This window comes from Ammospiza caudacuta, chromosome 11 (assembly GCF_027887145.1).
Source record: "Ammospiza caudacuta isolate bAmmCau1 chromosome 11, bAmmCau1.pri, whole genome shotgun sequence".
NCBI lineage: Eukaryota > Metazoa > Chordata > Aves > Passeriformes > Passerellidae > Ammospiza > Ammospiza caudacuta.
Window position 1 is genome coordinate 24,557,074 of NC_080603.1, and position 13,872 is coordinate 24,570,945.

At 43.5% G+C, this 13,872-nt stretch overlaps 1 protein-coding gene across 3 annotated transcripts in view; it reads left to right on the forward strand.

Annotated features, from left to right (window-relative positions):
- Positions 1–11,801, forward strand: part of GOLIM4 (golgi integral membrane protein 4) — a 29,919-nt gene extending 18,118 nt beyond the window's left edge. For 2 of the 3 annotated variants that reach the window (XM_058812052.1, XM_058812054.1), the window contains 9 exons: positions 1,960–2,130; positions 3,509–3,832; positions 5,039–5,265; positions 5,691–5,770; positions 6,358–6,470; positions 7,507–7,680; positions 8,090–8,158; positions 9,561–9,641; positions 9,967–11,801. In XM_058812052.1, coding sequence (XP_058668035.1) covers positions 1,960–2,130; positions 3,509–3,832; positions 5,039–5,265; positions 5,691–5,770; positions 6,358–6,470; positions 7,507–7,680; positions 8,090–8,158; positions 9,561–9,641; positions 9,967–10,128 — 1,401 coding nt within the window. In that variant the 3' untranslated portion in view covers positions 10,129–11,801. The remainder of the gene's footprint in view (positions 1–1,959; positions 2,131–3,508; positions 3,833–5,038; positions 5,266–5,690; positions 5,771–6,357; positions 6,471–7,506; positions 7,681–8,089; positions 8,159–9,560; positions 9,642–9,966) is intronic. The other variant, XM_058812053.1, reaches the window with a different exon arrangement.
- Positions 11,802–13,872: the final 2,071 nt, after the last annotated feature.

Here is a 13,872-nt window from a genome sequence, read left to right on the forward strand (position 1 = left end):
CCACCATCGCAGGGTGCTCCAGCCCCAGTGTCCATCCTAGCCTTGGACACTTGAGGGATCCAGGGGCAGCCAGAGCTGCTCTGGGCCACAGCAGCAGCAGAGCATAGATGGAGATGTGTGTGCAGGTATGAAAACTCCAGGTGCAGCTCAGATTAGTTTTTAGAACCAGCAGCATTAAGTTCCTTAAATGTCATTTTCAAGTGAACTATCCATGAAGCACAAACTGTTGCAGGCTCAGTCAGCTGTGCCAGTGCAAGCTGTGGAGGCCACAGGGAATCTGGAAGTGGGAGTGATGTTGGAGCAGAGGAAGACTTTTGGTGAAAGATCACAGGGAAAGGCAATGAGGCAGTGTGAAGTTATTTTTATTCCTGACTGATTTCCTTCATTTAGGCATTTTCACAGTCCACAAAATTGTTAGCAGCATTAGAAGCATTGAATTTTTTTCCCCCCAGTTCTGCTTGTTGTGCCTGTCAATATGTGTAAGACACTCAAAAACCAGGGAAAGATCAGGAAGGTCCCTCAACAGACTGAATATCTGAAGAATCATAATCTGCAGTGCTAACCCACACTGACAGCTAATTCTGAGCTCTTCTCCCACTGGCCACATTTGCTGTGTGGTGTGTGCTGATAACATCTGAAATCCCACAAGGCCACGTGGAGGGGCTGATCTGAGGTTCACCAAGCTCACAGGGAAGCTCCCCACTCTCCTGGCTTTGATTCAGGTCTTTAATTAGGAAGCCTGTGCCACACAAAGCCTCTCTGTCTGCAGCCAGGCTGGGACATTTGTCCCACAGGGACCCTCCAGGGAAGGGCCTTGCACATGCCTTGAGAACAGAGGGCATTTCACACTTTTGTGTGGTTTCTCCTGCAAACCAGCTGCAGAAAGTCCCCAAGGGATCCTTTCCCAGCTCCATTAATGATCCCTCTATTTCTGGGTGTATTCTAGAAATTGAACACCAGTAGTCAATACTGCACTAACCTGAATCTTTAAAGCATTTTGGTCTTAGTGCTTTTTCCAAGCCAGGCAGATTAATGATATATTTTAATAAACCCTGTTTTCTGCCAGTATCAGCACCTTTTAAGCTGTGGCATTGACTCAGAATGTTCATTTTAGTGACTCTGCTGTGCACTCTGCTTTCCCCTTAGGCCATTCGGTTTTAGGGGTCCCTAGGCTTGTGGAGGTTCTCAAACACACCCACACATCCCCTGGAGCAGCAGGGAAATTCTCTGGTGTGGCACCTGTGTGTGTGCAGCTGATCAGCTTTTATACACCCTGCCCACCCCAAAAAATCCTCTGTAATTGGAAATCTTGCTGCAGAGCCAGGGATTGGGGTACCAACCTTGCTGGATTTTCATTAAAGCTTCCTGATCCTGTCCAAAGTTAAACAGCAAATCAAATTCCAACATGTTACTGTTGCATTTCAGGAAGCCTTTGGAAATTTACATTTTCCTTCTATTTCTTTTCTTTTTTCCCTTCTGCTTTTCCCCTTGCTCTTCATCACTGTGACTTTCTTTGCCTCAGTTCTGTATGTTGGCTGTTGTCTTGTCTAACACCTGTCTAAATGTTGAGCACTTGGCATTTTCATGACATGTAGATGTACTTTAAAACTTCTGTTTCTGAAAGAGCTGCACTTCTTTCCACCAGCAAAGGAGAAGTTGTGGTGCTTTTGAGTTCCCTCACTTTAGTCTGCCAGGAAAGCTTCATCATCCTCTTCTGCTTGGCATGAATAAAACAACTCCTCTTCTTTGTCCCACAGAGATGTTTTTAATGCACTTTGGTATGCATGTGCACTTTGAAAAGATCCTGATGGATCAGTGTCATCTAATGTTTGGAGGGAAAAATTCTATTTTAAAAGCTCTCATCCCTGGAATATCAAGCTTTCTACCAGCAACTTCAAGGTGACTACATTTGATTAAGAAATTAATTTGGACACGCTATAACTAACATGTTGGCTTTAGACCCAGGTGGAGGAGTACAAACAGCTGAAGGACACGCTGAAAAAAATCCCAAGTTTCCAAGACGTGGAGAAGGAGGAAGGAGGGAAGGAGCAGCAGCCCGAGGCGCGGGGCCCGTCCCCCCAGAGCCGCCCCCCAGAGCCCCCCACAGCTGGGGCTGAGCAGCAGCAGCAGGTGAGGGGCTCAGAATCACAGAATCACAGAAATTCTAGGCTGGAAGAGACCTGTAAGATCATCAAGTCCAACCCAGACAGCCCAGCAGGGCTTCTGACCCAGCACAGTGTGCTGGATGTCCCTCAGGAGAGGGGGTTTGGCTGTGCACCCCTGTCCCTGCTGGAGGGGAGCGGTGAGGAGTGGTTTAATTGTTGAGCGGTGAGGAAATCTATTCATGATGGTCTTTTCTCACATGCCTAGTACAGTTTTATGTGTATTTATGCCAGCTGTTTTAAGAAGTTGCTCAAAATTTAAATTTTTAAAATAAGAAATCTAAAATTTTAGCTATCTCAAGTGTTACAGGAAGATTTTAGAAGTTCTGAAGGATTTTTCATTTTATAAGGTTCCAGTGGCACATTGAAGTCGGTGTATTTAAAATTAGCACACCAAGGTTCAAGCAGAAAACTGTGCAATCTAGAAGTAAATGTAGAAGTAAATTAAGAAGTTAAGAGAAACCAGTTGTGGTTTTGTTTTACAAGTCAAAATTTAAATTTTTTTAATAAGAAATCTAAAATTTTAGCTATCTCAGGTGTTACAGAAAGCTTCTACAAGTTTTGAATAAATTTTTATTTTATAAGGTTCCAGTGGTATATTGGTGAATTTAAAATTGGCACACCAAGGTTCAAGCAGAAAATGTGCAATCTAGAAGTAAATGTAGAAGTAAATGAAAAAGTTAAGAAAAACCAGTTGTGATTTTGTTTTACAAGTCAAAATTTAAATTTTTAAAATAAGAAATCTAAAATTTTAGCTATTTCAAGTGTTACAGAAAACTTCTACAAGTTTTGAATAAATTTTTATTTTATAAGGTCCAAGTAGTACATTGAAGTCAGTGTATTTAAAATTGGCACACCAAGGTTCAAGCAGAAAATATGTAATGTAGAAGTAAATGTTGAAGTAAATGTAGAAGTTAAGAAAAAACAGTTGTGATTTTGTTTTACAAGAATTTCTACAAGAAATAAAAATCATGGAATCATTTAGTTTGGAAAAGAACTTTAAGATCTTTGAGTCCTGCCGTGAACCCAGTTCTGCCAAAGCCAGCACTAAACTGTGTCTCTAAAACACAAAGCTGGCTTTGTAGAATTGTAAGAGTTTTTCATTTTTCAACTAAAATGAGGCTTAGCTTACTCTGTGGTGGAACTGTACAACACCTTGTGTAGCTGTAGAGCCACAAACCAGGTAATGACCCCATTTGGCAGGAGGAGCTCGCTCCACAGCAGGCATTTGGCCCTCCTGACCACAGCTCTGGGCTGGCATAAAGGATCCAAGCCTGTCCTTGGCTCTCTTGAAACTGAAATCCATAAATGTGTTGTACACACATAATCCTGTGTCTGTTTTGCAGAATGAGAAGCCAAGGGAGGGAGAAGAAACAAAGAGCCAGGAGCAGGACAGGGCTGAGCCTTTCCACGTGCAGGGAAGGGCTCACCAGAATGCCAGGGAGCTGAACATCCAGGAGCAGCAGGAGGCTGGGGAGGATGAGCAGCAACGGGCAGAGCAGATGGAAGAGGAACGCAAAAAGGAGCTTGAGGAGGAAGAAATGGAGCAGGCAGGGCAGCCTGAGCACCTGGAGGAGGAGCAGGACCAAGCCCCAGAAGAGCACGAATGGAAAAAGCAGGAACAAAAGGAAGAGGAAACCAACATGTTGGGTGATCGCCTGCACTCAGAGGTAGGGAGCTCATTTCTAATTGATTAAATCTGCTGTTTGAATGGAGGCTTCTCTTTTCACTGCTGGCCTTGTATTGCAGTCACCTATTTCTAGGCAGAATAAAGTTTTTATAGAGAGTTTGGGATTCAGAGCACTCGCTGATTTTTAGATAAAATTACTGTCATGTTTATAGAAAATTTGGGATTCAAAGCACTTGGATGCAATCAGATTCAGGCTCAACTTGAGCACACTTGTTCTGCAGTGCTGGCCAGATCCTAATGAACATTAATTCTGCTGATCAAAAGCAGCAGATGGAAAATAAAAAAGAGAAAAAAAGAGCAGCAGACTGAATTCTGTCTCTCACTTTAAACCTGAGGCCCATGGTAGCTGATGGAGAACTCAGCAGGTGAGAGGGAGGCTGGGGTGGAGAACTGCTCTGCTTTGGTAACTTGATGCGTCTCAGCAAATTGCAGAGTGTTTCCTTGTCAGAGGTACCTGCCCTCTGCAAACACCCTGCCAGCTCAGTGCTCACTGGTGTTTGACAGGGAATTTTAACTGCCAGACAAACATGACTGAAATAACCAGGGGAAGTCAGTGTGCAGCTCTAAATAAAACCAGCAAATAAAACCTGGATTTGCATCCTAGATTGGATCTGCAATGGAAAATGTATTTCACTGGTTTACAAGGCTTTGTAAACACTTTCTGTCCTGGCAGATCAATTGTGTCACTCTGGTGTAATGAGGAGCTGGTGCTGGAGAGCTGAGGAGCTGCAGAGGGTCAGAACAGCAGCAGTGGGTTAAGCTGTGAAGCTGGAGTTAGTCTAAGTTATTGCTGAGTATAAAAGGATGTGCAGTGTCTCACTTAAGGCTAAAAGCAGCTCCTCCTGAGATTACCACTTAAATCAATGGCAACTTTTTGCTGTCTTATCAGTCAGCAAAACCTCCTTTTACTGTGTAATATGTTGGGAGGTTTTATTATGATTTACAGGAAAAGCATGGCTTTCCTTAGCCCACAATCTCCTCTTTCTTCCCTGTGTACTCACAAACACCCCAACACTTCAGTCTGTGTTCCAAGAAATGTTTTAACTTCAAGCAGGGACACAAAAACTTAAAAATAACTTTGCTGCAATCGCATGGAGCTTGTTTTTCCCTCTGGACAGCTTTCTCCCTGCTTGTTTCTGATCACTGAGGGGGTGATTAATGTGTGACTAACACGTTTCTGTGGCAGGTGACACCAACCAAGAGGCAGAAAGCAGCCTACGAGCAGCAGCTGGAGCAGCAGCACCTCGGAGCGCAGAGGGCAGAGGAGGCCGAGCAGCTGAGGCAGCAGCAGGAGGCCCTGCAGCAGCAGAGGCTCAGGGGGCAGCTCCTGAGGCAGCAGCAGCTCCAGGAGAGAGAGCTCCAGCTGCAGAGACAGGCAGAGCAAGGGGAGAAACTCTTCAAAAACCGCCTCAGGTGCGACTCTCCCTCTTGGGCTTGTCGTGCTCTGGGTTTGTGTTGTCAGCTTTGTTCTGCTCCCTTGTTCCTGAGGGCAGATTTCCAGGAGGTTCTGTTGGCTCATTCCTTGAAGAGCTGGAGCTTTGTTTCCTAAAATTCAGAGTCCTGACTTTGCTCTTTGCCTGACCCATATCCTTCAGGACTGCAGGCTCCATATACAGAGACACAACACAAAGTCAGGGTAGCAGCACAAGAAAGTCTCTGTTCTATCAAGCATTTTTCAGGAAAGGTGATGTGAGAAAATATCAGATAATAGAGCATGAAACTGGGGCCTGCTCTGGCAGCTGCTGAGAGAGGCAGAGCTGCAGGTGAGGGGGTTTGTTTATTTAAGCAGAAAACACACTTTTGGAACTGAAATGATGCTTGGCTTTTAATGTTCTCAGCCAACAGGCTCATTATGATAACATGGACCAGGACATTGTACAAGGGGAGGAAGAGCAAGGTATTCAGGAAGAGGAAGGAGGTAAGAGAGAATTTCTGTCCCTGCCATGCTCACAGGCTCCCTGTGTACTGCCTTGCATGGGAGACTTTAATATTCATTTCATATCCAGATTGGATTCAAGTGAAACATAAACTTGCAATTTAAAACCAGAAGCTCAAATAACCATGGCTGAAGTGACTGAGTGAAATAGAGGAATTACTAAAGATCATATCCACATTCCTGAAAGGAAGAGTGTCCTTTTGACTGACCTGTTATTGCCAGGCTCTGTGGATTTGGTTATGATCCTGGCTCTGCCTGTGGGTTTGTTTGATCTCTTTAAATTACAGAATCATGGAATTGTTTGGGTTGGAAGGCACTCAAATCATTCCACACCCCTGCCATGGACAGGGACACCATCCACTAGCCCAGGCTGTGCAATGCCCCATCCAGCCTGGCCTGATCCTTTAATTTCTGTTTCCTATTAGGAGTAAATCAATTCTGTGAGCATTATCTGTTTATGTAGAGGCTGCCCACTGCTAAAAACACATGTGGAACCTTATCTGTAGGAGACTTCTAAAAGGATAACTAAAAACTGCTGTAAAACAATAATCACCTAAAAAATTCCTCAGCTTATGAACACGACAACCAGCACCAGGATGAAGGTGAAGATGATGATCAGAATAATGCAAATGAACAGCAAGAAGCAGAACACCAGGCAGAAAATCAGCAGGCTGATGAATCAGTAAGTATGAATTAAGATGCTGAGGGTTGCAGTGCTACTGAAGTGAGAACCCACAGGTCTCGTCTGACATAATTGCACCTTATAGAAATGAGATAAGCAGAGGGCTGCCAGGAAGACAGGCTTGGCAGTTGAAAACAGCATCTAAAATCTATTTAAAGGTGTCCTTACTCATTTGGGAAGAAATAAAAGGCAAAAGCTCCCTTGTGGGAAGCAAGGTGTTTATTTCCACATTCCTTTGATCTGTGCTTTCGGTGGAATAAAGGATTTGGTCTTAGCTGGGACTTGAACAGGTGCATTTGGCTTCAAAAAATACCAGCAGTGCCCAGTCAAAATGAGAGGGGATGGGATTTTTCATGCTGTCATTAATGAAAGGCCAGCTCAAGAGGCTGTGTATCCAGCTGGAGTCAGTGTAGATGTGTGAGGTCCTGACAGGGGATGTAGGTCAGCACTGACCTGAGCCCTGACCCCAACTGCACAGAGATCTGGGGCAGGAGAATCACCCTGGGCCTTCCCCCACACTCCACTTACCAGGGGCTGTCCCCATCAAGTGCACCTTCCTGACTCCCCTCCCATTCAGCAAATTAAGTACAGTGAATATTTCTGAGGGATCTTTAACTTGTTCTCTGTAAAGATACAAAACTGCCTTTATTGAATGATAAGCAGAAAATGCTCCTTTTCAGCCTGGCAAAGGTGAAAAGTGTTTTGTTTTCTTGTAGACATAGCCAAGGTCAACAGAGCAGGACAGGCTGATAGTGAGTGATCCCATCAGCTCTGTGGAACTGTGAGCATTCAGCTCTTATCTTTGTTCACATGGCCTTATCAGGCACTGTCAGCTGGTCAGTAAACACAGGCTGTGCAGCAGCTCTGGGACAGAATTCTGTGGGTTTCACAGACAGGTGCCTGCACCTCGGTCCCTGCAGAGATTCCAGCTGCTGCCTGTGGGGATGGAGCTGGCTGTGACAGCCCATGCTGCTGTTCTTTCAAAGAAAATACAGCTGGAGCATGGCTAAAAGTGTTTAACACTCCCTCCTGTGAGTTACAGAAGGCAGCCATGGAGGATGTGAATCCTGCTGATGACCCCAATAATCAGGGAGAGGATGAGTTTGAAGAAGCTGAGCAAGAGAGAGAAGAAAACCTGCCTGAGGAGAGTGAGAAGCACAAGGAAACGGGTCAGAAACAAGGACATCCAGGAATGGAGGAGCACTTGGTGGTGGGTAAAGGCAAAAGAGGCACCTCTGGGGCTCCTTCAGCAGGTTAAAACTGCACATTTCAGCTGTGCTGGAGCTGTAAACTCCTCCAGGCACAGAGAGTCTGAATTTTTATGGCATTGGTCTTCAGTGGGGTGAATATTCCATTGTCTTCCTGCTTAGTATGGAAAGTCTTGCTTTATTCTGTGAAGTGATTTTTCTTATATTCCTCCTGCTATTTTTTAATTGAGGGCAACTTTAAATCACAGAGCTGGGCTCTCACTGCTGCTAATGAATGCACTAAAACTTCTGCCATTATTGTTACTTCAGCTTTACGGAGAGCTTTAGTTCCAGAACAAGAAGCTTTAATCTTCAGCCCTCTGGTTATTAGGCAAGCTCATAGATCTGAATTTTTATGTGATCTTTGTGCAGATGGCAGGAAATCCTGACCAGCAGGAGGATAATGTGGATGAACAATACCAGGAAGAGGGAGAAGAGGAGGTAAGAACACAGACCCAAGGCAGGTGTGGGCTCAGGCAGCAGAGCACAGCTCCCTTAACACTCTTTGGTGTCTTTGGGAACTGCAGGATGAACCCAAATCACTTTGTGTGACTTCTGAAACCTGGGAAGTCTTTGCCATTACTCTGCTGTCCCCTTCTGGATACACTCTGGGTTACTCATGCTCCTGTGCTGCAATCCATTAGTCTTCCATGCCACACAGCATTAATTGTGCAATAATTGAAAAGATTAAGCCTTTCACAACACAAGTAAAATTTCCTGGAAACCTCAAGGTCACAGAAAACCTCATTAATCTCTAATCACACAGTGCAGTTCTGAGCAAACTGCTTCCTTGGCCACTTACTTACTCTGTAGCTGTGACTTTGATTTATCTGTGCTCCTCCTGAGCAATCCAAGCTGCAGTCCTGGAGCTGCTCGGGAAGCTGGCAGCACGTGGAGCTGGAGCAGAGAGGGAGGGAAGGGACTTTCCCCTTCATGTCATGCTCACCATGCAGGCACCACCCTGAGCCCCTCAGCAGTCCCTGATTAATTCCTGTTTCTGCTTCCCACAAAACCCCTTTCAAACAAATCCCTGGGATTGGCTGCTGTCACTCCCTCATGGGGAGCACTTTGGGTTAGCTGGGATGCACTTGGCAAAATGCTGCTGCTCACATCCAAGCAGGCCACTGGGAGCTGGGCAGAGCTGCCCTTTGGCAGCTGCTCTTTGGCTTCCAGGAACCATTTGTGCACATCTCAGGAAGGATGTGCCCACTGTGCTGAGTGGGAGCAGGGATTGAGTGAGCAGTTAAGAGAGACAAGAGATGCTGCAATGGGGATCAGTTCCTTTAGTGAGTGGACTCAAATGTTATCCATTGCTGTTCAGATCTTTCCCAAAGTGACCCTGGTGTGATGGATGCCTCTGACCCAGCTCACAGGACACTGTTTGGGCCAGACAAGCACAGCAGCACTTCCCAAAAGGAAATCAAGCTCACTCCAAAACATTCCTCTTTCAAATTTGCACCTAACATGGGAAGTGGGGCATGGAATGGAGGGAGAGTGCTGGCAGAACAGAAGGGAATGAGAGATCCAAAAACTGAACATCAGGGAGACATTCAGCATGACTTGTTCTCTTCAAGGAAAAGATTGTGAGAATTGTATTGAAAAGTTAAATGTTCTCAGAGGAAGTGAGTTTCCTGACTGTTGGGTGATTATGGTTCTTTTTATCCTCCTTTAACCTCTCCCTGCTCTCTTCTCCCTTCTTTAGAATCTTCATTCTGTAAGAATATCACATAATACCATTCTGTAAAAATATTCTGTGAAAATCTGTGAACACGTGCCCAGTTGTGGCACGGGCCACTCTTTGAAGGGCAATTAAACCACACAGAACATCTCTTGTGCTCTGCAGGTGCAGGAGGATCTGACTGAAGAGAAGAAGCGAGAGCTGGAGCACAATGCTGAGGAGCCCTATGGGGAAAATGAGGAAACTGTGAGTTCTGTGCAAGCCAGGATCAAACCCTGAGCACGCTGCTCATGGCACAATTATGGGATGTGACACCATAATTGTCCTAGCTTGCTTAGGGCCATAGAGCTGAACATTTCATGCTGTCCCAACTTCCTTTTGCTCACCCTTCCATCTCTGTGTCAATTCTTGCTCCCTGCAGGCTTTGGAAATTTTTTTTTTTTCTGTTTCTGCCCATCAGCTCTCACAGCTCCAGCTGAAAATCATTTCACTGCCTTAAAATAAGCTATAAAGAAACTGGCACTGCATCTGCTATAAGTTTGTTTTGTTTTGTTTTGTTTTCCCCAATCAGGCAGATGAAAAGAATAACAGAGGGACAGACCAAGAGCAAGAAATGCAAGAAGACAACAACCAGAAAGCAATTCATGAAGAAAATTATGAGGAGGAAGAAGAGGAGGAGGAGGAGGAAGGCAGAGCTGTTGCAGCAAAAACTCGCAGACGAGGGGAGATGTAGTTCCTCCCTTCATTTTTATTTTTCCAGTACACAAATTCCTGTTGTGTTTTTGTTTTTTTTAACCAACTTTTTTTAGGGTATTTAATTTCAAAAAAAAAAAAAAGAAAAAAGAAAAGCTTGTGTTTTCCACTTTTTACTTTTCTATTAGGTGCTGTCCTGTGTTTATATGAATACAGTATTTTGATACTCTAGATTAGGATTTCTTTTCTATCCAGGCTGTACATAACCAGACATCCTCTAGGCTGGATTTTTTGTAACTCTGGGCACGGTTTGTAGAGGCCATTTTGGATACACTTTCACCTTGTCCAGGCCTGACAGAATGTTTGGTGTCATGTCAGGTGCACTCACCACTGAAGGAACATTCCTAGTGCCTAAATCCAGGTGACTTCAGTCACTCCAGCTCGTTGTCTTCCATGGATTTATTCTGACCAAGGGCTGCAAATTCCTTGTAACCTCACAAAGCCAAGCACAGGCCGTGCCCTTTGCAGGACCAGGCCTTTTCTAGGTGCAGAACAGATATAAAATATGCAAATTTTACAAGCCTTCAGAATGCAGCCAAGTTGCCAGCTGTTAATTTTGGCAGCTGTTTAGATATGGCTCAATTATGCATTTATTTTAATGAGCATTCCCAGGTACTTCAATTACAGGCAGTACCTGGCTGCTCATGCAAATGGGGCTGTGCTGAGAGGAGCTGGGAGCTGAAAACCAATTTAGACTTGGAGCTCCATTATGCCAAATCAAAACACTACAGCCGTCACAGGGATGAAGATTTACAGCAGCAGCAATCTCCTTGTCCTCGTTAATATATAAAATATTTGACCAGAACCAGAATGATGTTGCCTCAGTGCCATGTTTCCTGGAGGGCATGGTAGCTGAGCTGACACAGTTGGTGCAAGATGCTGTACTTAAGGCCTTTACCTTCTTTTTCCTTATTTATTTACAAAAATCTGCTGGAAGGATTTCTGTGAGCCCCAGGGTGAGCCTCAGACTCGAGCCAAAGCCCACAGAAATTGTTTAGCAAACATCTCCAGCACTGCATGCTGAAACCTGGGGAGGGGAGGGGGGGAAAATGACACAAAAATTGTGCCTTGGTGTGGGCTACCCTGAACATAATCCCAGTGCATGAATTATACAATATTTGTATTGGTACAGACACTAGGTATTTAATATATGTTAAAGGAGAATGGGAATCTGGATTTCCCAGGCTATGCCCCATTGCTGGAAATGAGGCACAGGGGAGCTCCCCATCAAAGGCTGTGTTAATATATAAAGAGAGGGAGTGGGGGTATTTCCCTTTGGTTTTGTTTTTTTTTTAATAATGATGCATAGCAATGTTTTCAGTTCAATTTTTTATATGAATGTAATTTAATTCATTTTTTTCTACTAACTTGATTATATTATGTTTTATGTTTGGTTTGCATTCATTGCAATTTTCCTAATTGTCCCAGATCCAGTGCTTATGTTTCATAGGAAGATTTTTGTCAGTGAGTATTTTGGGTTTTCTAGTTACCATAAATCAGATTTACCTTATGTATAAAAAAAAAAGTTTACATGAGACTGTAAAATGTATAATATGTACATAATCTTCAGAATACAATTATTTTGGTAAATTGGCCTGTATTTTTAATGTCATGGTTGCAGTATTTAATTATTTGAGGCATAATAAAACTTGACTGCAGTCAATAAACTAGAATGTAGTTACTGATCCTTCACATGCTGAGGGTTTGTGTCAGTTTTCCTCATGATGTGCTTGGATTTCATTTTAATACAGGCAGCAGGGGAAGGGATGGAGCCCTGGCAGCATTTTCAGGGAAGTGGAATATTTTTGTTAATGATGTTCCTATCTCTGTGCCTGACAAGGGTCAGAGTGCCAGACCCAGGGGGACCATGAGGTTGCTGAGCTGCTCCTCATTGCCACAGCATCCCTGGAATTCAGGGAATGCCAAATGCTTGGCTAAAGCAAGAATTTAATGAGTTTCTGTGACCTAAAAGCAAGTGGAGCTGGGCCACAGCCCCAGCCCTGGGCAGAGGATGAGCAGCACAGAGGGTGCTCAGTTCTCCAGCTCAGAGTGTGATCCCAGGGTGATGCTCTGCTTTAGGACCAAGCTGAGGGGAAGCTGGAATTTTAAGGGAAAAGTTCTATCCCTTTGGGATTTGGCAGCAGCAGGGCTGGCAGGGACTCATCAAAATATACATCATGTGTATATATATATATTACATATATCATATGTAATTTAGGTATGTATTATATCTGTAATATGTATGATATGTCATGTATATATATATAAAATACATGTACGTATAGTATATATATGTGTATATATATATACACTCATAGATATATAATGGGTACAAATTGAAAGGGAGAATTTAGGCTGGTTATTAAAAGAAATCATATATATATATATACACACATATAATATGTAATTTATGTATATATTATACATCTGTAATATGTATATGTCATATATATGTATATCTAGAATACATATATGTATAATATATATGTATTTTTATATATTATTTATATATATATATACACATAGTATGTAATTTATAACATATATGTAATTTATGTATATATTATACATATGTAAGATGTATAATATGTCATATAGATATATAATACATCTATTTATAATATATATCTGTTTATATATATATATATATATATATATATAAAATGGGTACAAAATGGAAGAGGGAGAATTTAGGCTGGTTATTAAAGAAATCTTCCCTGGCAGTGCCCAAGGCCAGGTTGGATAAGCCCTTGAGCACCCTGGGACAATGGGAGGTGTCCCTGCCCATGGCAGGGGGTGGGACTGGATGAGCTTTAAGGTCCCTTTCAACCCAAACCATCCTGAATTCTACATCTGTGAGTGCACAGATATACAGAAATATCTATTACATGAATACAGTTTGTGCAGAATTGTATTCACCTGAGCCTTGGGCTCCAGGTTCTTGTAGCTGAGCTCAGTTCTGAGCTTCCAGACTCTCCAAGCCAGACCTCTATGAATATTCTGTATCCCACTGCCCTCCTTCCCTGAGGAACAGCAGCATTGTGTGGCACAGAAGAGCCAACTGCACTCCTTGGGCTGCCAAATGCTCCAGGAAACAAAGGCAAACTGGAACTGGAAATGTTCCCCTCCCTGCTCAGTGCCATGCCAGATGGCCACGTTAATGCATCGATTTGGTTGTAAAAGGAAGGGATGTGGTGCAATAATGAAAAATGCTGAGATGCTTCCAACCTCAAAATCAATATTTTGATGGGTTTTAAAATAAATTTGTTGAAAATAATGCTGTGATTTGAAGAAAGTCCTGGTGTAAGTGTTATAATTCACAGTGACAGATCTGCAAAACCTCAATCCACGTTGTTCCTGAAGAGACAGATTTATTCTGAAGAAAGTTTAAAATTAGAATATTGGAAAATTTTTCAGCAGTCTCAAAATTGGGAAGTTGCTCAGAATGGAGTTTTTGTACAGAGCTTCAGGAACCCAACCAGGAGCTCTCCAAAGCCTAAAACCTGAGTTCCTGTGGATGATTTGGGGGCTGTGCTGCAGAGCAAGGGGACTCAGTGCAAGGACGAGGGAAGAGCAGGCAATAACTTCCCACGTGGATTTGGGCGGTTCTGTAATGAGCAGCTCTCCAGGTTGTTCTGCACGGTGGCTCCACACTGTCAGACATCCCCCTCAGGGCTTGTCCTCACAGCAAACATCATTAAATTTGCAGTTTACCTCAGTGCCT